This window comes from Thalassophryne amazonica, chromosome 9, assembly GCF_902500255.1.
Source record: "Thalassophryne amazonica chromosome 9, fThaAma1.1, whole genome shotgun sequence".
Classification (NCBI taxonomy): domain Eukaryota; kingdom Metazoa; phylum Chordata; class Actinopteri; order Batrachoidiformes; family Batrachoididae; genus Thalassophryne; species Thalassophryne amazonica.
In genome coordinates, this window is record NC_047111.1 from 59,473,260 (window position 1) to 59,496,802 (window position 23,543).

The 23,543-nt window shown below is 40.3% G+C and overlaps 1 protein-coding gene across 1 annotated transcript; it reads right to left on the reverse strand.

Annotated features, from left to right (window-relative positions):
- Positions 1–19,663, reverse strand: vtnb (vitronectin b). The gene is made up of 8 exons (XM_034178142.1): positions 19,383–19,663; positions 16,778–16,894; positions 10,034–10,243; positions 7,583–7,722; positions 7,165–7,321; positions 1,145–1,303; positions 641–973; positions 1–483 (listed from the first exon to the last, which is right to left on the reverse strand). The coding sequence occupies exons 1-8, from the start codon at positions 19,441–19,443 to the stop codon at positions 347–349; spliced, it is 1,314 nt and encodes a 437-aa protein (XP_034034033.1). The 5' UTR covers positions 19,444–19,663; the 3' UTR covers positions 1–346.
- Between the last annotated feature and the right edge of the window lie 3,880 nt (positions 19,664–23,543).

Sequence of the window (23,543 nt, forward strand, 5' to 3'; positions counted from 1 at the left end):
GTTGAGTTGTTTAAGGGATGATAACACTGATTAATATTCCTATCATTATTAAGTTACAGGAGTTGTGCTTAGCTTCAGAAGTTCTGTGTGTGTCTCTGTGCAATTCAGGCAAGGACAATATTATAAAAGGCTCATAAACACTGTATTCTTGCATTTATTAATGAATGCAGAATTTCATCCTAAATATGGGATGAAATTAAAAACACCATTTTTTTATCATGTACGGAAGAATTCCTACAAGCTAACATAACAAAATCTATTAATTAATACAGGTTCATTAGAGTGTAATGACTGTGTTGGAGATAAAGCATAAATAAATATCTCCATTGTTTCCATGTCAGTCTACTTATTTCTTCTCTGCCTTCGATGTGTCAGCTGAGTCTTCCTGCTTGCAGCCCAGCCAGTACTTTGCAATGGATCGTGGGTAAGGAGGGTTGGCAAAGGCCACACTTTTTGTCTGCAAATCCACCCTGAAGTATTTATCTGTCAACATCAGAAAGAAAAAAAAAACAAAAAACAAAGTTAAGGGGATTCATTTTTTTTTTCCAAGGGTTTTTGGCAGAGTGAGGCCTCTTATAAAGTTTGTCTCATAACAAAAAGGTGAGGCTTAATGGTTGGACCTCACATGCACATAGTTTACCTCTCTTAAAAAAGTAGACATTTTGAACAGGTGTGCGTTCTTGCTGCGGCGCGGTGCTTTCATCAGTGATGTCACTGAAGTCGCTGTAGTCTCCAAACATGTAACCATAACCAAATAAATCCTCCAAGAATGCCTGGCGACTCTGCCTTTGTTGCTGTCCTCTCCTGTTGCCTGGCTTCTTCCGGCGGTTGCTCGGCCTCCTCGCTGGCGCAGGAGGTGATGGAGTGGGTTTAGGGGTGAGGAAGACTTGTCCCACCATGGCAGCATCCACAGGAGGCCTGATGCCCACCCAGTCCCTGCTGATTAAGCGAGGCATCTTTGGAAGACTGCTGACTGAGTGAGAAAGAAGAATGAAGTGAGAAACAGCTTTTTGGTGTCAGTGGACGTCCTGCTGCAGACTGCAATGACAGCAAGAACTAATTGGAGACATAAACATATGCAAGTGAATGCACAAAAAAAAAAAAAAAGAAAAAAAGAAAAAGAAAAGAGGCATTTGACCCTTACAGGAGTCTCCAAAGAGCTTTGTAAAGAGATCCTCCCATGTCTGATCACAGAACAGGTCTGTGTACTGGGTGAACAGCACAGACGGAGAGGACGCACTCATGTGCACGCACTCTTCATGTGAGGGCTGATGTCTGAACTCATACTGGTAATACTTGTCCCCTGTATGACAAAAAAAAAAGAAAAAAGAAAAGATGAAGACTTCACAACTTGCAGGATGTGATTTGAATTTTTAATCAAACAACAATAATTATAAATCAAGCATCTAGAATTTTTACTGGCATTATGATTGAGTGTATGACATGCTTAAAAAAAAAGACTTATAGGATGAACTCAGTTTAGTTTTGTACACGATTTCCATCCAATAAATACATATGGCTAAAACTCAAAGTACATCCATGCAATAGAATTCAGTTTAATTGATCTGGAGATACATATACAGTATTCATTGTTTGGAGTGTATGATATAATTAAATTAATGTATTAGTTCACTTTTATAGCTAGTTATCTTTATATAAGTATATCTCCATCTATAGATGGACTATATCACAGGGGTGGTGTTGGAAAAGTGTAGGTACACGGACCCACAACAGGGGGCGCAAATGAACGGACAATGGAGGAAGTCAAATAACAACACTTTACTGTTGTGAATGGGCACAACAAACACAACAGATTACACAATAGACAAAAAGCCAAATCACAAAAGGTGTCGTGTGGGCAGGCTCGAAGATAGAAGACGTCTGTCCAAAGCAGAACCGGAACCACACGATTTCCTCCGCCACCAGACCCCGGGAATACTGGAGCCGCCAAGTCCCGAACTCCCAGGTGGCCACTGCCTCCGCGTGTCGGACCTGGTACTGCTGGCGAGGAACAAAAACAATGAAATGTGGGCGCGTATGCACCCAGCAATCCACACGGCAGGAAAACTACCTCCACCTCTCGTTGGAAAAAGAGTCTGCTATACTATGCACAAAGGTCACAAAAGGTTACTGTCGAAAGATCTCACAGTCAGCTGAGAACGTTACCTTCCAGGTAAAGCGATATCTCGGCAAAGAGGTGGAGACGTTGTCCAGCTGTCACCCTGGCTGCTCCTGTGAGGCGGCTGCGCCCTCTGGTGCCTGGAGCCCGCACTCCAGACAGGGCGCCCTCTGGTGGTGGGCCAGCAGTTCCTCCTCTTCTGGCGGCCCACACAACAGGTGGCATTTTTAGACAAACACATTCAGTCAGTTTTCAAGTTTGACCAATTTTCCAGGCAATTTATAACATGTAAAAGTGAATCTGTGTAGGCTCTCAGTTGTCCAGGTGGTTTCCATAGTAGAGAAGCTTGAATCTTCGACTGGACTGGGTTGCTTGACGCGAGGACGTTTCGCTTCAAATCGCAGAAGCTTCCTCAGCTAAAATTCTTGCTCTGGAAGTCTGACTTCTGTCTGACTCTTGTAGAGAAGAATAAAACAGAAGCCAACAAAAGCTGGAGTTTTAAACCTAACCAGACCCCTCCTACTGAGAGGCAGACTGCTATAGGCTAGTGACTAAACAATAGCTCTAATTAGCAACTATTGTGCTGTAGTTAGCATACCTAATGGCAGGACAGCTGTCCCTCTAATGATGGGATGGATGCCTTTCTGATGGCTCCCTTGATGACGTGAATGACTCATTACCATGAACAAAAGACTGAAACTCCTTTGACCTGAGTACCCCATTGTAAACAGGGGATAAAGTGTGTCTCAGACCCCCTCCCCAGTTAAGGCTGGGTTTCAAACGTTTCACATAGAATGCCTCCTTGACCCCTCTCTCAAACCATTTCTTCTCTCTGCCTAATATTTTAACTTCCAACAAGTTGTGCATCAAGCAGGGAAAGTCAGTCCCTGGCAATATAGATATATCTGCTCTGCCTCCTTGTCCTAAGACCCCAACACAGCACATATGAAGAGCTAACTATCAGGTGGCTGTGTGGAAGAGTGCAGACATTGCAAATCCCACTGTTCCATCTCCAGCTCAGGTTCATGGATGGGTGACGGCAGATGACAGTCTCCATCCACTGTGGTACGAAGAAGAAAGTCAACCAGAAAACCTACAGGACTTTTGTAGCCAGCAAGAAGACAATGAGCCATCTCACTATGACAGTGATACAGAAAGTGAAAGCAATGATTCCGATGATGCTGATGTCACAGACAGCGACACTGACTATGAATGAACATGTCAAGCCCATAAGACTATGATATGATAAGATTTGGACATTTCTTTCAACTAGATTTAACTGCTCAAGTTGTCTGAAACAATTTGAACATTGTGTCTCATATATGTTGAAAGGAATCTGTATAACAATTTAATTCTAAGACACAATGAAATATGACGCAATAACATTTGACTTGAAAATGTTGAAAATCTAAAATATTCATTGATGGCCACCAGTAGTCAATACGACATATGAATCATCATTCTAGAATTGTCTAGGAGTAAAACATTGCAAAACGTTATAGCTTTGGACATATCACCGAGAAGGTAAATGCATTTTCTTAGTAAATTTTACTGTATATGAAATGTGCCGTGAACGTGTTCAACACAAGGCAAATAGCATCCAAGTCAGTAGTCCATCATTCAGTCAATACTTCGCCTTTCACCATAGTTTTGGTCTCAAATGAAAGCTAATGATTTGTAGTTGTAATATTAGTGCTTAATCTAGGCCCTGATACTTCAGTTTTATTACAAAAAACTATTCATAAAATTTTTGGGCATTTTTTGGTCCAGGTAAGGGTTGTGTATATGGTTGTACTGTAAGCCAGCTGTACTGTAGAGAAGTGCCATTTTATGTTACAGAAATAAGAAGGGTATCATAGTAATGTAGAGAAAATGGGCTTTTTAGAAATATATAGATGGATATGGTTATTATATGTATAGGTATTTAAAGAAGGTGAGAAAGTGCAAAAATTCGGCCCACGTACAGCACACACGAGTAACTTTTAACCTTTAGGTGAACATCGAAAATGAGTTATTTTCCTGTTACCACTCAAATTTCCACGAAGGACATTATAGAGGTTGGGAAAAAAAAATCAAGTGGCATTTTGTTGTGTTTGTGTGGAGGGGGGTGGGGGTGGGTGGGGCTATGTCAGCTCCCGGTTTAATATATATATGGTGTCTCAAAATAAATGGACGCAAAAGTATTTTGACAGCACAGAAAAACCAATATCAGACATTTTCTGCATGACCATGTGGCCGACGCATGTAAGTTTTCAGTTCAGTGTTTCCTTTTTGATGCGTTAACCCTTTATCTTTCACAAGTTTTCTAAGAAACAAGTCTCCAGTTTTCAGGAAAACCAGCTAACAAATTCAAGTCTCCTTGCCATTTGCTGGGGAGTTAGTTTTCTGAGACTGAATTTTGTATGGCAAGAGATGCAAGTCAGCCCTTAGGATGCGTTGCACAGAACTCGACGATTTTTGTTCGCTGAATTAGGGTCAACTGTGGCATTTTTCCTGGACTTTAATGTCTTGCAGAACAAACTTTAGGTTTCCTGAAATGAGATAAACACCAATATTTCCCAGTAAAACCATTTCCTGGTGTTAATATTTCAGAATACTATATATAGTATCTGATAAATACATAAAGGGCTGAGTGGATCCTTGTCATTTGATTGGTGCTTTGTATGTCACATGACATGGATTAATTCATCCCATTTGTGTTGCATTGCATTTAGAGTGCAAATTTGGTTCCATACGTAAATATTCGTACCACTGAACTCATTCATTCATTCATTCATTCATTTATATATATATATATATACACTCAACAAAAATATAAACGCAACACTTTTGGTTTTGCTCCCATTTTGTATGAGATGTACTCAAAGATCTAAAACTTTTTCCACATACACAATATCACCATTTCCCTCAAATATTGTTCACAAACCAGTCTAAATCTGTGATAGTGAGCACTTCTCCTTTGCTGAGATAATCCATCCCACCTCACAGGTGTGCCATATCAAGATGCTGATTAGACACCATGATTAGTGCACAGGTGTGCCTTAGACTGCCCACAATAAAAGGCCACTCTGAAAGGTGCAGTTTTATCACACAGCACAATGCCACAGATGTCACAAGATTTGAGGGAGCGTGCAATTGTCATGCTGACAGCAGGAATGTCAACCAGACATGTTGCTCGTGTATTGAATGTTCATTTCTCTACCATAAGCTGTCTCCAAAGGCGTTTCAGAGAATTTGGCAGTACATCCAACCAGCCTCACAACCGCAGACCACGTGTAACCACACCAGCCCAGGACCTCCACATCCAGCATGTTCACCTCCAAGATCGTCTGAGACCAGCCACTCGGACAGCTGCTGAAACAATCGGTTTGCATAACCAAAGAATTTCTGCACAAACTGTCAGAAACCGTCTCAGGGAAGCTCATCTGCATGCTCGTCGTCCTCATCGGGGTCTCGACCTGACTCCAGTTCGTCGTCGTAACCGACTCGAGTGGGCAAATGCTCACATTTGCTGGTGTTTGGCACGTTGGAGAGGTGTTCTCTTCGCGGATGAATCCCGGTTCACACTGTTCAGGGCAGATGGCAGACAGCGTGTTTGGCGTCGTGTGGGTGAGCGGTTTTCTGATGTCAATGTTGTGGATCGAGTGGCCCATGGTGGTGGTGGTGTTATGGTATGGGCAGGCGTCTGTTATGGACAAAGAACACAGGTGCATTTTATTGATGGCATTTTGAATGCACAGAGATACCGTGACGAGATCCTGAGGCCCATTGTTGTGCCATACATCCAAGAACATCACCTCATGTTGCAGCAGGATAATGCACGGCCCCATGTTGCAAGGATCTGTACACAATTCTTGGAAGCTGAAAATGTCTCAATTCTTGCATGGCCGGCATACTCACCGGACATGTCACCCATTGAGCATGTTTGGGATGCTCTGGACCGGCGTATACGACAGCGTGTACCAGTTCCTGCCAATATCCAGCAACTTCGCACAGCCATTGAAGAGGAGTGGACCAACATTCCACAGGCCACAATTGACAACCTGATCAACTCTATGCGAAGGAGATGTGTTGCACTGCATGAGGCAAATGGTGGTCACACCAGATACTGACTGGTATCCCCCCCAATAAAACAAAACTGCACCTTTCAGAGTGGCCTTTTATTGTGGACAGTCTAAGGCACACCTGTGCACTAATCATGGTGTCTAATCAGCATCTTGATATGGCACACCTGTGAGGTGGGATGGATTATCTCAGCAAAGGAGAAGTGCTCACTATCACAGATTTAGACTGGTTTGTGAACAATATTTGAAGGAAATGGTGATATTGTGTATGTGGAAAAAGTTTTAGATCTTTGAGTTCATCTCATACAAAATGGGAGCAAAACCAAAAGTGTTGCATTTATATTTTTGTTGAGTGTATATATATATATATATATATATATATATATATATATATATATATATATATATATATATATATATATATATATATATATCTTCTCAAATTCAAATCCCTTTGCTTTTCGCTGACTCAATCATTCCACTAAGTTTGGTCAAAGCAAATTTTAAAAAGTGAGTTATTTCATTCAAATATGACAAAACAATAACCTTGCATGCAAGGCCACATATGAGTGCAATAGAAACTGTGAAATCATAAGTGTGCATGTGTGTTTTATGGCCATTGTAGTCCTATAAAAATCATTCAGTGCTGAAAGGGATGTATTATATATAATTTCTTGCTGCTTGTTGCAAAATTTTTAAATATACATTTATGCTTGAAATTTTGGGCTCATGATACTGTCAAAGTAATTTAACTGTGCTTTCTGCATTATGCAATCTAAGTGAAAGGATAGGCTAAAGAATGTTTTATTTTATTCATTCACTAACTCATTCTTTCAGTCATTACCTGCTTATTATTATTATTATTATGATGATGATGATGATGATGAGTCTCAGAGCCAAAATCCTTCTCATTCCATTTCAGTCACAAAGCACCTTTCAAAACTGAAACCATGAAATGCTCAAATATTTCTGCAAACATACCTTTGAAAAAGTAGGCTTTTTCCTTGCCGCGATGACTTGGTGCTGGTATAGCAAATGCTGCATCAACAGCATTTGGTATGTTTTGAAAACCAACAGAAATTTCACGCGGATAGTCTGCATCCAAGACATCACCCTCAAATCTCCAGTATTTGTTGCCCTGAAACAGAAAAAAAAAATTCCAAAAAGAGCTGAGACAAAACAATTCAAGTACAAGTAATGCACACAGATTATATCTTCTTATTTTACTACATAATTTCTCTGGATGACCTGCTGTATTTCCATGTTGCTTATTATTCATTCATTGTTCTTTGAAAACTGTGCTTCAGTTCCAAAAATGTATTGCAGGTGTTTTCACCTACATTTTGATACTGGCCAAAGGAAGCATCTCAAATTATTAAGATAAACAGGGGAACACAACCTTGAAGATGTAGGTTTTTCCCTGGCAGTTGATGCGTGTGAAAGCAGCGTCAATGGGTCCAGAAATTCCCCACACATCCTCAGTGAGTTTGGGGTAACCAGGAAGGATGGCTTTGTCATCCAACTCAAAAAAATAGGCACCTGGTTGAAACAAAAACATGGCAAGACACCATAAATACAATGAAACACTGGGGAGACCGAGAAGATTTTGTAACTGGCTGGACAGTTCAGTTTCTTCTGCTTCAGTTAGGGGTCACCAAGCAGATCATTTTCCATCTCACCCTGTCCTCTGCATCTTCCTCGTTCACATAAACCACTTGTATGTCCTCCCTCACTGTATCCATAAACCTCCTCTTTGGCCTCCCTCCTGCTCCTGCTTGGTGGCTCCATCCTCAGCATCCTTCTCTCAATATATCCTGTGTTCCTCCTCTGCACATGTCCAAACTATCTCAAACATGCCTGAGTTTGTCTCCAAACTGTCTTACCTGCCCTGTACCTCTGATATACTCATTCCAAATCCTGTCCATTGTCATCACGCCCACAGAAAAATAAATAAATAACTCACAGCATCTTCTGCTCTACTGGCTCTGCCTCCAGTCTTTTTTTTGTACCACTGCTTTTAACCTCTTTATCACTCTGCTCACTATTGTGTGGTGAACTTCGTGTCTCACTCTTGCAGATACTCCTGCCAGTCGTCTCCACCTACTCCACCCTGCCTGCACTCTTCTTCACGCCTCTACCACAGTCTCCACTACTTTGAACAGTTCACCAGAAGTATTTGAACTCTTCCACCAGCATCACAGTTACTCCTTGCAACCTCACCATTCCACCATGCTAACTCTCATTCATGTACACAGTAAAATCACCCATGTAAAAAACTTTTTCTCTTCTTGGCTCTCAGTCAGCTCAGGGTGAAGAGCTTTCCTTTCATTCTGTACATGATGTCAATTAATGGTGGCACCTAGTCCTTGATCAGGATTGTTGCCACAAAGATGATGGACAGGGTAGGGACAATGACGCAGCTCTGCTTTACTTCTGACTGGATTTTTTTTTTTTTTTTTGCTACTGCACACCTTTGGCACCCTGTCCTCACACATATCCTGTGCCACCTTCACATACTTCTCTGCCACTCCAGAATTCCACACCACAGCTACTCTCTTGTCATCATGTCATAAGTGTTTTCTAAATCCACAAATGCAGAGTAACTCCTTCTGGCCTTCTCTGTATTTCACCATCTGTACTCTAAAAGTGAAGTGATTGTTCTGTTCATGAAACAGTTTTGCTGTTCATATAGTGCAGGGGTGGGCAATCATGTGCCATAAAGGGCCGAGACACTGCAGGTTTTCCGTGCAGCCAGTCACCTCAGCAGATGATTTCATTAATGATCAGGTGTCTCAGCAGGTGATTTCATTGACAACCAGGTGTTTATGTTCAGAGGAGAAGCTCATCAGCAACCCACCTGCTGATGTGAATGGTTGCATGGAAAACCTGCAGTGTCTCGGCCCTCGATGCCCGCCCCTGATATAGTGGGATGTCTGAACCTGCAGTCATATTGATGTCAAATTTTACTTTTTGGTATGAAATTGAAGCATAGGGTCACAATTTTAGTGGACAATGATCAAATTTAATAATAATAAATTATTATTAAACTACTGATGTTTTATATGGTATGTCCAAGTTGGACCATAATTTCAGAAGTTATGAGAGATTTACTAGAACATGTATATCCCTCCATGCGTACCCATATTCCCCAAAATGATCAGATCATTGTCCATTCTGACTGAAATGGTTACTGACACCCCGAACTTCAATTGGTACTAAAAAGTAAACTTTTAGAACAATTTGAAATGAAAATGTATGTGACCGTCTCTGTTGATTCTTTTAAAAAGGCAGCAGAAGACATTTGTTTAGTCAAGCTTTAAGTTGATTGTTCTCTTAAACACTGCTTTTTAACATGGTTGTGTATTTTGTCTACCTTTTGTGAAGCACTTTGTGATTTTTATATGTGAAAGGTGCTATATAAATAAAGTTTCTTCTTCTTATTATTATTACCATTTCTAAGTTTGTTACTTTGTTCATTGCTGCTCTGCTAAGAACGACCAAAATCCTTCAAACTCAGATGCTTGATTTGTTACAGCATTTTGATATGACAAAGGTAGTGAACTTGTTCTTTAAAGTAATTAGTCAAGTACACATAGAAAAAATAGGGAAATGTTAAGGAGTAATTTCAGTTTAAGGACTGTATTATATTCAGTGTGTTACAAACATGTTGACCTTATGAACCCTGGTTACAGCACTAAAAAAAAAAAAAAAAAAACTGGGTGGAAATTACACAATGATTTCAATGGCAAAAACACAAAAATAATGATGAATAAAGGGTAATGTATGAATGCTTGACAATTGATCTGAACCAGAAAAATATATTCCGAGAAGTCTGTATTCTTAAGCCTACCTCTGAACGCATAAATTGACCCGTTCTTCAGTTGTAAGAAAGCGTCAAAAGGATGGCCGCTGCAGGGTGCTGCCACGGGGTCGATGGATGGTGTGGTGGCAGCTGCTGTTGGTGATGGCGTGGTGGTGGCTGCTGTGGTTGTATACACATTAGTTGAGAGTGGTGTCATTATGATTTCTTCAGGTTCCTCGAACGTATCTCCACGAGCAACTGAGGACAGAAGTTTGTCACAGGAAATGGGAAAAACTACAGAGAATCTTCAGACAGCACAAAATCCCAGTTTACTTTAAACCGGTTAACACCTTGAGACAGAAATTAGTTCACCCTAAGGACAGGATCCCTAGTTACAAACAGAGCAATGTAGTGTATTCTATCAGATGCCAGGAAAACGTTAACAAACACTACATAGGTGAGACTAAGCAATCTTTACACAAAAGACTATACCAACACCGCAGAGAGGGTGCCAGTGGACCTCAGTCTGCAGTTCATCTCCACCTTAAAGAGACTAACCACATGTTTGAGGACAAGGAAGTTAAAATCTTAGCCAGAGAGAAGAAATGGTTTGAGAGAGGTGTCAAGGAGGCATTCTATGTGAAACAGTTGAAACCCAGCCTTAACCGGGGAGGGGGTCTGAGACATGCTTTATCCCCTGTTTACAATGGGGTACTCAGGTCAAAGCAGTTTCAGTCTTTTGTTCATGGTAATGAGTCATTCACGTCATCAGGAGAGTCGTCAAGGGAGCCATCAGGAAAGGCGTCCGTCCCATCATTAGGAGGGACAGCTGCCCTGTCATTAGGAGGGTGCTAACTAGAGCACAATAGTTGCTAATTAGAGCTATTGTTTAGTCACTAGCCTGTAGCAGTCTGCCTCTCAGTAGGAGAGGTCTGGTTAGGTTTAAAACTCCAGCTTTTGTGGCTTCTGTTTATTCTTCTCTACAATTTTATTTTTGTCTGTGACTTTTTAAATCCCTTCAGGTTGATTTGTCATCTTGTTTGATATTATATATTAAAGGATTATTAACCAACCAAGCAAAGTTAATATTCATCTATTATATGGCTGTTATATTTAGATATTTATGGAGTATGTTCATGTCTGACTTGGTTTTTCTAGCTTTCTGGTTTGTAATGAATGGGATACGCGTTCAGACTGGTTGTCATGGTAACTGATCATATATGGGAAAATATCAGCCAGTCAGTCAGAGTGGGCGCAGCATCGCAGCCGTATAATAATGCATTTTTATACCCTTCTTGCATTGAGTGATGCCAAAGACTGGTGATGTGGTGAAGACATTAATCTGAGCTGTGCATTTAATGGTTACTTCAAAAACTGTACATGCCTTTTCTGTCAAGTACTGAAAGGAGCACAGATACAATTAATCAATCAATCAATCAATTTTTTTATATAGCGCCAAATCACAACAAACAGTTGCCCCAAGGCGCTTTATATTGTAAGGCAAGGCCATACAATAATTATGTAAAACCCCAACGGTCAAAACGACCCCCTGTGAGCAAGCACTTGGCTACAGTGGGAAGGAAAAACTCCCTTCTGCTGGGACTGGTTGGGGCTGAGGGAGAGAACCAGGAAAAAGACATGCTGTGGAGGGGAGCAGAGATCGATCACTAATGATTAAATGCAGAGTGGTGCATACAGAGCAAAAAGAGAAAGAAACAGTGCATCATGGGAACCCCCCAGCAGTCTACGTCTATAGCAGCATAACTAAGGGATGGTTCAGGGTCACCTGATCCAGCCCTAACTATAAGCTTTAGCAAAAAGGAAAGTTTTAAGCCTAATCTTAAAAGTAGAGAGGGTGTCTGTCTCCCTGATCTGAATTGGGAGCTGGTTCCACAGGAGAGGAGCCTGAAAGCTGAAGGCTCTGCCTCCCATTCTACTCTTACAAACCCTAGGAACTACAAGTAAGCCTGCAGTCTGAGAACGAAACGCTCTATTGGGGTGATATGGTACTACGAGGTCCCTAAGATAAGATGGGACCTGATTATTCAAAACCTTATAAGTAAGAAGAAGAATTTTAAATTCTATTCTAGAATTAACAGGAAGCCAATGAAGAGAGGCCAATATGGGTGAGATATGCTCTCTCCTTCTAGTCCCCGTCAGTACTCTAGCTGCAGCATTTTGAATTAACTGAAGGCTTTTTAGGGAACTTTTAGGACAACCTGATAATAATGAATTACAATAGTCCAGCCTAGAGGAAATAAATGCATGAATTAGTTTTTTCAGCATCACTCTGAGACAAGACCTTTCTGATTTTAGAGATATTGCGTAAATGCAAAAAAGCAGTCCTACATATTTGTTTAATATGCGCTTTGAATGACATATCCTGATCAAAAATGACTCCAAGATTTCTCACAGTATTACTAGAGGTCAGGGTAATGCCATCCAGAGTAAGGATCTGGTTAGACACCATGTTTCTAAGATTTGTGGGGCCAAGTACAATAACTTCAGTTTTATCTGAGTTTAAAAGCAGGAAATTAGAGGTCATCCATGTCTTTATGTCTGTAAGACAATCCTGCAGTTTAGCTAATTGGTGTGTGTCCTCTGGCTTCATGGATAGATAAAGCTGGGTATCATCTGCGTAACAATGAAAATTTAAGCAATACCGTCTAGTAATACTGCCTAAGGGAAGCATGTATAAAGTGAATAAAATTGGTCCTAGCACAGAACCTTGAGGAACTCCATAATTAACTTTAGTCTGTGAAGAAGATTCCCCATTTACATGAACAAATTGTAATCTATTAGACAAATATGATTCAAACCACCGCAGCGCAGTGCTTAAGTTTGTAATAAATTCATACATTGTTTTATGAAATATTGAGCTGTTTAAAGTCAGTTTGAAAATTTAGACAGGTCATTATTCAGTATTAATTCAACAAATATATTATAATTATATATTTTTGTCAGGAACTGAGGTGGTGAGGCATGGTTGGTGGATGGACACAAATGCATGACTTAGATGTGGGTTTAAAAAAAAGGCTTTATCCAACAAACAGGCTCATTTTGATACACAGGGAGTCAATCAGTACAGGCGGAGGTACAGATGGTCGTGGGGTGGGGACGTGGTCAAACAACGAGTGAGTATCAGACACAGAGAAGCAGGTTCACTGGCGTAGGCTAAGACAAGAGAGTCGGGCACAAAAAAAAAAATGCAGAGCAAAGGGGTGGGCACCGAGGGCCAAGACAGTGCAGGATTTCCTTACAATCAATCACCTCAGCCGGTGGGTTACCTGATGAGCTTCTCCCCTGAACATAAACACCTGATCATCAATGAGATCACCTGCCGAGGTGACTGGTAGAAAGTGAAACCTGCAGTGTCTTGGTTCTTCATGGCACATAATTGCCCACCTCTGGCTTAGAACGAGGGCAAGAGCACAACAAACGAGCAAGGAACAGAGAAAAACATGACGCATAAATACGAGGTCTGTGAGAAAAGTATCAGACCTTTTTATTTTATGCAAAAAATATATGGATTTGATTCGTATGTTTTTATGTCAGCCAAGCTTGAACCTTCGTGCGCATGCGTGAGTTTTTTCACGCCTGTTGGTTGCGTCATTCACCTGTGGGCAGGCTTTGAGTGAGCACTGGTCCACCCCCCTCGTCGTTTTTTCATTGCGAGGAAACGGCGGAATGATTTGGGCTTTTTTTCCATCAGAATTTTTTCAGAAACTGTTAGAGACAGGCAGCTGGAAACCATTCGGAAAATTCACATGGCTTTCGGTGAAAATTTTATGGGCTTCACAGAGATTAAGGAGTGTTACTACCACTTTAAAGATGGCCCACAATGGTGCACGGCGCGCCGTGATCAACAGGCTGAAACGACCATTTCATTTCTAAACGGATGGCTGTGTGGAGCCGGGACCATCGTGTGCAATTTCTCTGGTTATCACAAGAGCTGGACATCAGCCATTTTCTGGCAGATTTCACTTTTAAGAAGAGATTTTGTCATGGAGGAGGCTTCGCGTGTCACGACGGATTCGCTGATGGAGCGAGACAAAGGATGCCTCCGTTTTGGAGCGTCAGAGGACAAGTTGGGACATGCCCAGCTCTCCTCAAGTTCTCTTATACTCACTCGACTGGTAAGCCATTGAAAGCCGAGATAGGCATGTCCCAACTTGTCCTCTGACACTCCAAAACGGAGGTGTTCTTTGTCTCGCTCCATCAGCGAATCCGTCGTGACACGCGAAGCCTCCTCCATGACAAAATCTCTTGTTAAAAGTGAAATCTGCTGGAACCAGAGAAATTGCACACGACGGTCCCGGATCCATACAGCCATCCATTTAGAAATGAAATGGTTGTTTCAGCCTTTCGATCGCGGCTCGGAGCGCGGCACGCCGTGCGCCATTGTGGGCTGTCCTTAAAGCTGTAGTAACACTCCTTAATCTCTGTGAAGCCCATAAAATTTTCACCGAAAGCCATGTGAATTTTTCGAATGGTTTCCAGCTGCCTGTCTCTAACAATTTCTGAAAAAATTCTGATGGAAAAAAAGCCCAAATCATTCCGACATTTCCTCGCAATGAAACAACGACGAGAGGGGTGGAGCAGTGCTCACTCAAAGCCTGCCCACAGGCGAATGACGCAACCAACAGGCGTGAAAAAACTCACGCATGCGCACGAAGGTTCAAGCTGGGCTGACGTAAAAACATATGAATCAAATCCATATATTTTTTGCATAAAATAAAAAGGTCGGATACTTTTCTCACAGACCTCGTACTGAGGGAAATCAAGATGTGATGTGGAGCAGGTGGAGAAAAGAAGGCGTGGCTGTACAAGACAAAGGTGAGACAGGAGACAAGCGTGGAGTGACACAGGCTGCAGAAACAGAAACGTGACAGTAATTCTCAACAGAAGACAAATCCCAAAGAAATAAAGATACAGAAAATCAAAACGTTAAAGGAACTCAGACACAAATGTAAGTAACAGAAAAATAAAAGACTGAATAAGAACTAGAACAGAACTTGACAGGTGGCTGAAGTGTAACAGAAATCTATAGTGACAACAACAAGAGAAGACAGACTAAACTAGAACAGAACTCATGTGTGGCAATAGTGATAATAGAGGATACGACTAATGATAAAAAAAAGGAAAATCACAACTGAAGAAAAAACTACCACAAATAGAACACCTATTAAACGTAAACTAAACAGAGACAAGACTGAAGTATGATAAACCGAACATGCAGAATAAACAGACAACAAAAACAAACTACAAAATAAATAGAAAATCATAACTGAGGGTCAAAGAAGTGGAAAAGACGAGGACAGGGAAAAAAATGACAGAGCTGGATTAGGGCCAAAACATGACAATTTTTGAGTATGGTTTTGATTCTCAGGTAATTACATTTAAAATAAAACCAAACAATTCTTCATTTTTAGTTGCAGAAATACCAGGTTTTTTCACAATATGACTCATTTAATATTGGTTGATTGGAAAGGAAATGCATGTTTCATAGTGAACTCAGGTACACATTTTTACTTTGTGTGCATCCTTGGGTACATGTTTTTGCCATTCTCACTCTTTTTTGCAGAGGAGTGCAGCCTGTGTAAACACCCTGTTTCTTATGGACCATCATAAAGATAAAAACTTTCCTCGTGCACAATGTGAGCGCAAATCTCTTTGTCTTCTATTTCATATAAGTGGAGCTGGCAAGTACAGAGCAAAATGCAACAGTACGAACTCCTGCTTGTATGAGCAGTTACACAATCCTCAGTCTTCCACAAGCTGGTGTGTCATTGGGGGCCTATGGGTGGAGCCTGATGCCCCCTTTCACTATGCCAGTATAGTGAGCAGTAAATTTTCTTTTTTAAAAAAATTCAAAATCCTATTTTTAGCTTCAGTTTCTCATGACCATCAACATTCTTTGAGTGATTTGCTTCCCAGTTTTCATCACATCCATGTGATATTGTTGGTGGACTGCACAACTGAGTAAGTTCTTACCACTGGCATAGTGCAAGATTTATTTTTATTCTATTACTGCATTTGCAATGGAAAGTTAGCATGATTAAAATGATTCATTTCCTTGTTAAACAGCTCTGTCCAGGAACAAGAAGATAATGAAATTGGAAACCGGGGAGGTAGTGCCACAGCCTCTATACTGTCTTCTGGGCTTTCTGTAGGTTTTCCCAAATTGTCAGAATTTGCATCAGTTGTGTATTGTATTTATGAATGACTAACATATATACAATTTTTATTAAAATAGATATTTGTACAGGGCAGCGCGGTGGCTTAGTGGTTAGCACTGTTGCCTCACAGCGAGAAGGTTGTGGGTTCAATTCCCGTGGCCTTTCTGTGTGGAGTTTGCATGTTCTCCCCGTGTTTGCGTGGGTTTCCTCCGGGTGCTCTGGTTTCCTCCCACATCCAAAGACATGCGGGTTAGGTGGATTGGAATCTTTAAAATTGTCTGTAGGTGTGTGTGTGGGTGTGTCTGTGTTTGTTTGTCTATTTGTGGCCCTGCGACAGACTGGCGTTCTGTCCTGGGTGTACCCCGCCTTGCGCTCTATGACTGCTGGGATAGGCTCCAGCCCCCTGCGACCCTTAATTGGACTAAGCAGTAGAAGATGGATGGATGGATGGATATTTGTACATTCACTACACATTCTGCTTTATGCCCCACCAAACTCCATCAGGAAAAAAAAACAAAAACATCCGGAGCTGTCACTGAAAGATATTTATAAGCTCAGATGATGTGAAGAAGAAAAAAAAAAGCATTCCCAACCTAATATTTATTATACTCACTTTTCTTGGGGCACACAGTGTCAAAGTCTCCACAGCAGCTCCCGTAGTACAAACACTTGGAGTCACACTGACATTTCTTCAGTGGGTTGAAGGTACCGCAGCGACTCACGCAGGACTCTGCATGTGGCAGTTTGAAACAAGATGCACTGATGCAGGATTTAAAGAAGTAGCTGTACTGCGGCTGCATGTGTGTATGCCTGTATATTTGAAGAAAATGCAACACGCAAAGGCATTGCTTCCAACTTCAATGAATAGCATGTGCACTCTAAAAAAAAAAAAATGATCGTTGTCTCAATGAGAGAAAGTGATGTAACAATTTACATAGATTTTTTAAAAGTTATTTCAATTTAACTAAAAATTACTTCGGTTTAACTGGAGAAGTCTTGTAGCATTAGCTCAATTGAAAGTTGAAATAACTTAAAAAAAATCTATGCAAACTGACATTTTTTCTCATTGAGACAGCAGTTCCTTATTTAGAATATATATATATATATATATATATATATATATATATATATATATATATATATATATATATATATACACACACACACACACACACACACAGATCAAGAGTGACCTGGCCAAGATGGCAACACAAAAGCAAAGTAGTTCCATCAAACACAAAACACACACATTTGAAAAACAGAATTGCAATACATAGTTATAAAACGCAATTACACAGTCCAATTGTCCTTAACTCTCTGTCCTTTATGATTGTTTTAAATTCTCCCAGAGTTACAAGATGTGTCAATTTGAGGTCCTTCTGCAAAATGTTCCATGTGGACGGGGCAGCAACTTTAAAAGCCTTTTTGCCCAATTTAGTTCTGACTCTTGGGACCTGCATCAGTATAACGTCCTGAGAGCGCAGGCCATAAGTGCTGAGGTTTCTACACATATATGAACACAAATATGAAGGCAGAAGTCCAAGAATACATCTATAGATAAAAATCAGCCAATGAAAGCGTCTACAAACAGACAAGGATGAACAATGTGCAGTGGCATATAATGAGCAGTGATGTACACGATAACTGCAGCCAGTAATAAAATGTAATGCACAATGGTATACAGCATCCAGTTTCAATAAAAACTGATGAGCATTCATAAAAAGCAAGTCTCCATAGTCCAACAAGGGCAGAAAGACTGTGGTGATCAGTTTTTTTCTAGCTTGCAACAAAAAACATGATTTATTTCTAAAAAAGAAACCCAGTTTCAATTTCAGTTTAAAAAAAGTTTATCAATATGCGATTTAAAAGAGAAGTTCTCATCAATTAAGATGCCCAAGTATTTATAAGATGTGACTGTTTCAATTTCTGCTCCATAAATGGTTGACAACTTACAGTAGGAAGGGGAAATGGAAGCTGCTTGCCATTTGAAAACAGCATAGTCTTTGATTTGTCTGCATTCAGCACCAACTTAAGCTGTTTCAAACAGAGCTGAACAGTGACAAAGGCCGACTGCAACAACTCGAGTGATTTTAAGGCTGAGGAAGCGAAACAGTAAATTACAGTGTCATCAGCATAAAAATGTGATGCAGCATCAGACAAATCATCGCAAAGATTATTTACATAAATTGTAAACAAAAAAAGGCCCCAGTATAGAGCCTTGAGGTACTCCCTTTTGCACGGGGAGGAAAGAAGAAAAAGACCCGGCAGCCTGAACACACTGCATTCTCTGATAAATAATTGGAGAACCAGTTAAAGGCCCGGTTAGATAACCCAATCTTGTGGAGTCTATCTACCAGGACAGCATGATCGACTGTATCAAATGCCTTTGACAAATCTATAAAAAGAGCTATGCAGTATTTTTAACCATCTAGTGCCTCTATAATGTCGTTTACCACTTTAACAGCAGCAGTTATTGTACTGTGCTATTTTCAAAAACCTGACTGGTTTTGTGAAAGGAGACAATGATCATTTAAAAAGTTTTTGAGTTGTTCACTGACCAGCTTTTCTAGAACTTTAGAAAGAACACATAATTTGAGATTGGCCTATAATTGTTAACCAAGGAGGGGTCACCACCTTTCAGCGGGGGAAAAACATAAGGTGACTTCCATATTTTCGGAATCCTATTTTGGAAAATAGTTAAATTAAAAATATGACATAGAGGCTCTGCTATAAAATCTGCAGTTGACCTCAAAAAGAAAGGCTCAAGATTGTCAGGTCCTGCAGGTTTTGATTGATACAATTGTTTTAGAGCCCTAATGTGGAGATATTAAAAAACAGTGATGTGCAGCACCAGTCAGAATAATTTCGACCTCTTAAAATGATGATAATCAAAACTAAGAAGTGAAACAAATTGGAAGTGTGCAGTGAAACGTGTTACATCAAAAATAGAGTGAAGCTGTAATCAATTTGCTTTGTGATTTTCCAAAAACACTACTGGAAAGCAATAGTTTTATCCCTGGAGAGAAAATATTTCATGCCTCATCTTTTCTTAAAAACAAACAAACACTCCCCCTCCAACTCCAATAGTTTAAGAATAGTGTGTCGTTTTCAAATTTCTGAAAGTTTTGGAATTTTAAAGAGTAACATTATGCTGATCTTATTAGGAATCATTTGTATTTGCGGACTTTAATTTGGTGTAATGTAAGTGGGATACCTACCTTCTGCGGCGAAGGTGGTGACTGACAGCAGGATGAGTCCCAGCAGACCTGCTGCTTTCATTTTGTCTCACCTAAAACCTTCCACTTTAAAAGCTACAAACTGAGAAGGCAGAACAAAGGCTCAGAAGAGAAGCACACACACGTCTGCTTCTTCACACCAGTGAACTCGAGTTGGAGCTGACTGGCCCACTTTGGGGTACAGATGATAGATTTTTTCCCCCTTTTGAAGCCATTGACCTCAGGGTTTGTGCTGTCCTGATTGGTCAGGCTGTGTTTGTCAGATAATCATTGAGCGGCGGTGTCTGCTTTCTGTTCTGAACTTTCCTGTGAGCGTTGATGCAGAGAATTTACTGACTGTTGTTGTGACACTTGTTTTGCAAATTTGACATCAAATTTTAGCAAGGTATTTCCAAATTTTTTGTTAATAGGACAAATATGAAAAAGAAAACCCTACAGGCATGACTAATAATGCTCCTGATTGTTCGTGTCCAATTTTGTTGAGCCGTGACGATGAGCCGGCATGAAAACGACCTGCTGCGAACTGGTTCCATCTAAATGGAAATCAGTCATTTTTAATATGAATATTATTTACACATGTGCATTTACTTGTGTGACACATCAAAAGTTTGCTGTGAAAAAATCTTTTTGAAATACAAATAACCAATAAATTCTAAATTAATTAAAATTTGAGACAATGTGCAAAGTTGCACTTTGGGTTGGTTTGTGTTGTACTATATATAGGATAGAGTCTTGTATAACAGAAGCTGACTGTAATCAGGACAGATCCCACCCCACTATTGATTTCTCTGCTGGGTAAACAACCATAACACAAACAGGCAGCATTCTGCACAGTCTGGCCTTGATGACCAAAGCCATGTGTTAAACTGAACAAATTATTTTGGATTTATAACAGACTGACAGAAGTTGAAATTTGGATTAGGCACCATGGAGAGATGACAACCACTAGGAGGAAAAGCTTCAGCCACTGCAAACAGTCCCTGTGCAGCTTTGAGGAGACTATAGTGACATCACATCAGTCAGCCATGTGACCTTTGACATCTGTTACACAATACAAGAGCTCCATGCTTTTCCACAAATGAAGTGTCTCATTCAGAAATTATTAAGCTGATGTGTAGATTTACAGAACACTCAACTTTTTTAATAATCAGTTGTAGAGATCACATACTTTAATCAGTTCCAGCTTCTTAAATTTGGGGATGTGCTGCTTTTATCCATTGTATATAATGTACATAAATATTTTAAGCTTACTGTGTTTGGAAAATCAGGTCTTTTTGGATTGGACCCTTTTTGGTCGTCCTCTGTCTGAACAAGATTTTGGATGACAACTGCTGATGGACTAGGACCTGACTTTGTTTTATTTTCTAGTCTTGTTTTGCATGCTTGAAAATTCTTTCTAGCACTCTTAATCTGATGTTCATTGTTGTTAGTATGAAGCAGTTGGTCGTTTCCCCTGAGGCTTTTTTTTCCCCCTCAAAACTCTCCAGAGGGAGTTTTTTTCTTACCACTGTTGCCTACGTGTTTGCTCAGGGGAGTTGGTAAGGCTAGACCCTTGTGAGGCACCTCGGGGTGACCTAGGTTGTGATTTGGCGCTATACAAATAAAATAAATCAAATTTGAAGGTATCAGATTTCATAAAAGTGATAGTCTTAGCTTATTAATTGGAAAAAGAAATCAGGTTCAATAATAAAAATAAATAAAATCAATAAATAAAGTGTCTACAGTTGCTTTGCACAAGTTCTAATTAAACTTTGAATTTAGGCTGAGAATTTTAGCAATGATTAAATTAAGATTCAAGTTAATAATGTTTTAAACATTTAAATCAAAATTCATCTGTGTTGCAAAAATAATCTAAAATACATCATGTATTTGTAATAATAGAAAATAAATAATTCATTTGTAAATGTTGAAAAATCCTACACAGGTTAATCTTTATGCATTTATTTATTGATAAATGATACATTTTTAGTTTGAGGCAGATTGCTTTCTATACTGTATATGTCCATAGCTGGATACACAATTTTACAAATACTACTAATTTCCCCTTGCTGTACATATTCCATTTTATTTAACAACAACAATTTATTTCAGTTTTGCCCTCAAATAGTGAATGTTTATAAGTACAATGACAAGAATATTTCATGAGGTGAAGGATGGCTGTTCCATTCAATGAGGCGAAGAATGAGCAGCTGCTGCCATGTTTGTTTTTAAGCTAACTGCTGTCACTGCTCGTGTAAGCGTGCAATAGCACGAATTGTATAGTACCAAAATTGCACAGTAAGTGGCAGTGGTGGGATAAAGTCAAAGTCAAGTTATTAATCTGCAAGTCCCAAGTCAAGTGTTGTGTGGGCCGCCAGAAGAGGAGGTACTGCTGGCCCACCACCAGAGGGCGCCCTGTCTGGAGTGCGGGCTCCAGGCACCAGAGGGCGCAGCCGCCTCACAGGAGCAGCCATGGTGACAGCTGTCACGCATTACCTGCAACAGCTGTTACCAATCATACGAAAGCAGGCTGACTGGGTGACTGTGAGGAGGAAGCGTAGCCCTAAACAGAAGCCCTGTGTACACCGCCAACCCGTTCACATCTCTAACATCTCTAACCGTTTTTCCCCACTCGACGATACACCCGCCGAGGATCAAACTCTGGTTATTGGCGACTCTGTTTTGAGAAATGTGAAGTTAGCGACACCAGCAACCATAGTCAATTGTCTTCCGGGGGCCAGAGCAGGCGACATTGAAGGAAATTTGAAACTGCTGGCTAAGGCTAAGCGTAAATTTGGTAAGATTGTAATTCACGTCGGCAGTAATGACACTCGGTTACGCCAATCGGAGGTCACTAAAATTAACATTAAATCGGTGTGTAACTTTGCAAAAACAATGTCGGACTCTGTAGTTTTCTCTGGGCTCCTCCCCAATCAGACCGGGAGTGACATGTTTAGCCGCATGTTCTCCTTGAATTGCTGGCTGTCTGAGTGGTGTCCAAAAAATGAGGTGGGCTTCATAGATAATTGGCAAATCTTCTGGGGAAAACCTGGTCTTGTTAGGAGAGACGGCATCCATCCCACTTTGGATGGAGCAGCTCTCATTTCTAGAAATCTGGCCAATTTTCTTAAATCCTCCAAACTGTGACTATCCAGGGTTGGGACCAGGAAGCAGAGTTGTAGTCTTACACACCTCTCTGCAGCTTCTCTCCCCCTGCCATCCCCTCATTACCCCATCCCCGTAGAGACGGTGCCTGCTCCCAGACCACCAATAACCAGCAAAAATCTATTTAAGCATAAAAATTCAAAAAGAAAAAATAATATAGCACCTTCAACTGCACCACAGACTAAAACAGTTAAATGTGGTCTATTAAACATTAGGTCTCTCTCTTCTAAGTCCCTGTTGGTAAATGATATAATAATTGATCAACATATTGATTTATTCTGCCTTACAGAAACCTGGTTACAGCAGGATGAATATGTTAGTTTAAATGAGTCAACACCCCCGAGTCACACTAACTGTCAGAATGCTCGTAGCACGGGCCGAGGCGGAGGATTAGCAGCAATCTTCCATTCCAGCTTATTAATTAATCAAAAACCCAGACAGAGCTTTAATTCATTTGAAAGCTTGTCTCTTAGTCTTGTCCATCCAAATTGGAAGTCCCAAAAACCAGTTTTATTTGTTATTATCTATCGTCCACCTGGTCGTTACTGTGAGTTTCTCTGTGAATTTTCAGACCTTTTGTCTGACTTAGTGCTTAGCTCAGATAAGATAATTATAGTGGGCGATTTTAACATCCACACAGATGCTGAGAATGACAGCCTCAACACTGCATTTAATCTATTATTAGACTCTATTGGCTTTGCTCAAAAAGTAAATGAGTCCACCCACCACTTTAATCATATCTTAGATCTTGTTCTGACTTATGGTATGGAAATAGAAGACTTAACAGTATTCCCTGAAAACTCCCTTCTGTCTGATCATTTCTTAATAACATTTACATTTACTCTGATGGACTACCCAGCAGTGGGGAATAAGTTTCATTACATTAGAAGTCTTTCAGAAAGCGCTGTAACTAGGTTTAAGGATATGATTCCTTCTTTATGTTCTCTAATGCCATATACCAACACAGTGCAGAGTAGCTACCTAAACTCTGTAAGGGAG

Coding starts and splice junctions, on each gene's coding strand:
- vtnb (XM_034178142.1), bottom strand. CDS start 19,443: ATGAAAGCAGCAGGTCTGCTGGGACTCATCCTGCTGTCAGTCACCACC. Junction 1,304..7,164: donor AAAAGCCTACTTTTTCAAAG/GTATGTTTGCAG, acceptor TTTGTCATACAG/GGGACAAGTATTACCAGTAT. Junction 974..1,144: donor AAAGCTCTTTGGAGACTCCT/GTAAGGGTCAAA, acceptor TTTCTCACTCAG/TCAGCAGTCTTCCAAAGATG.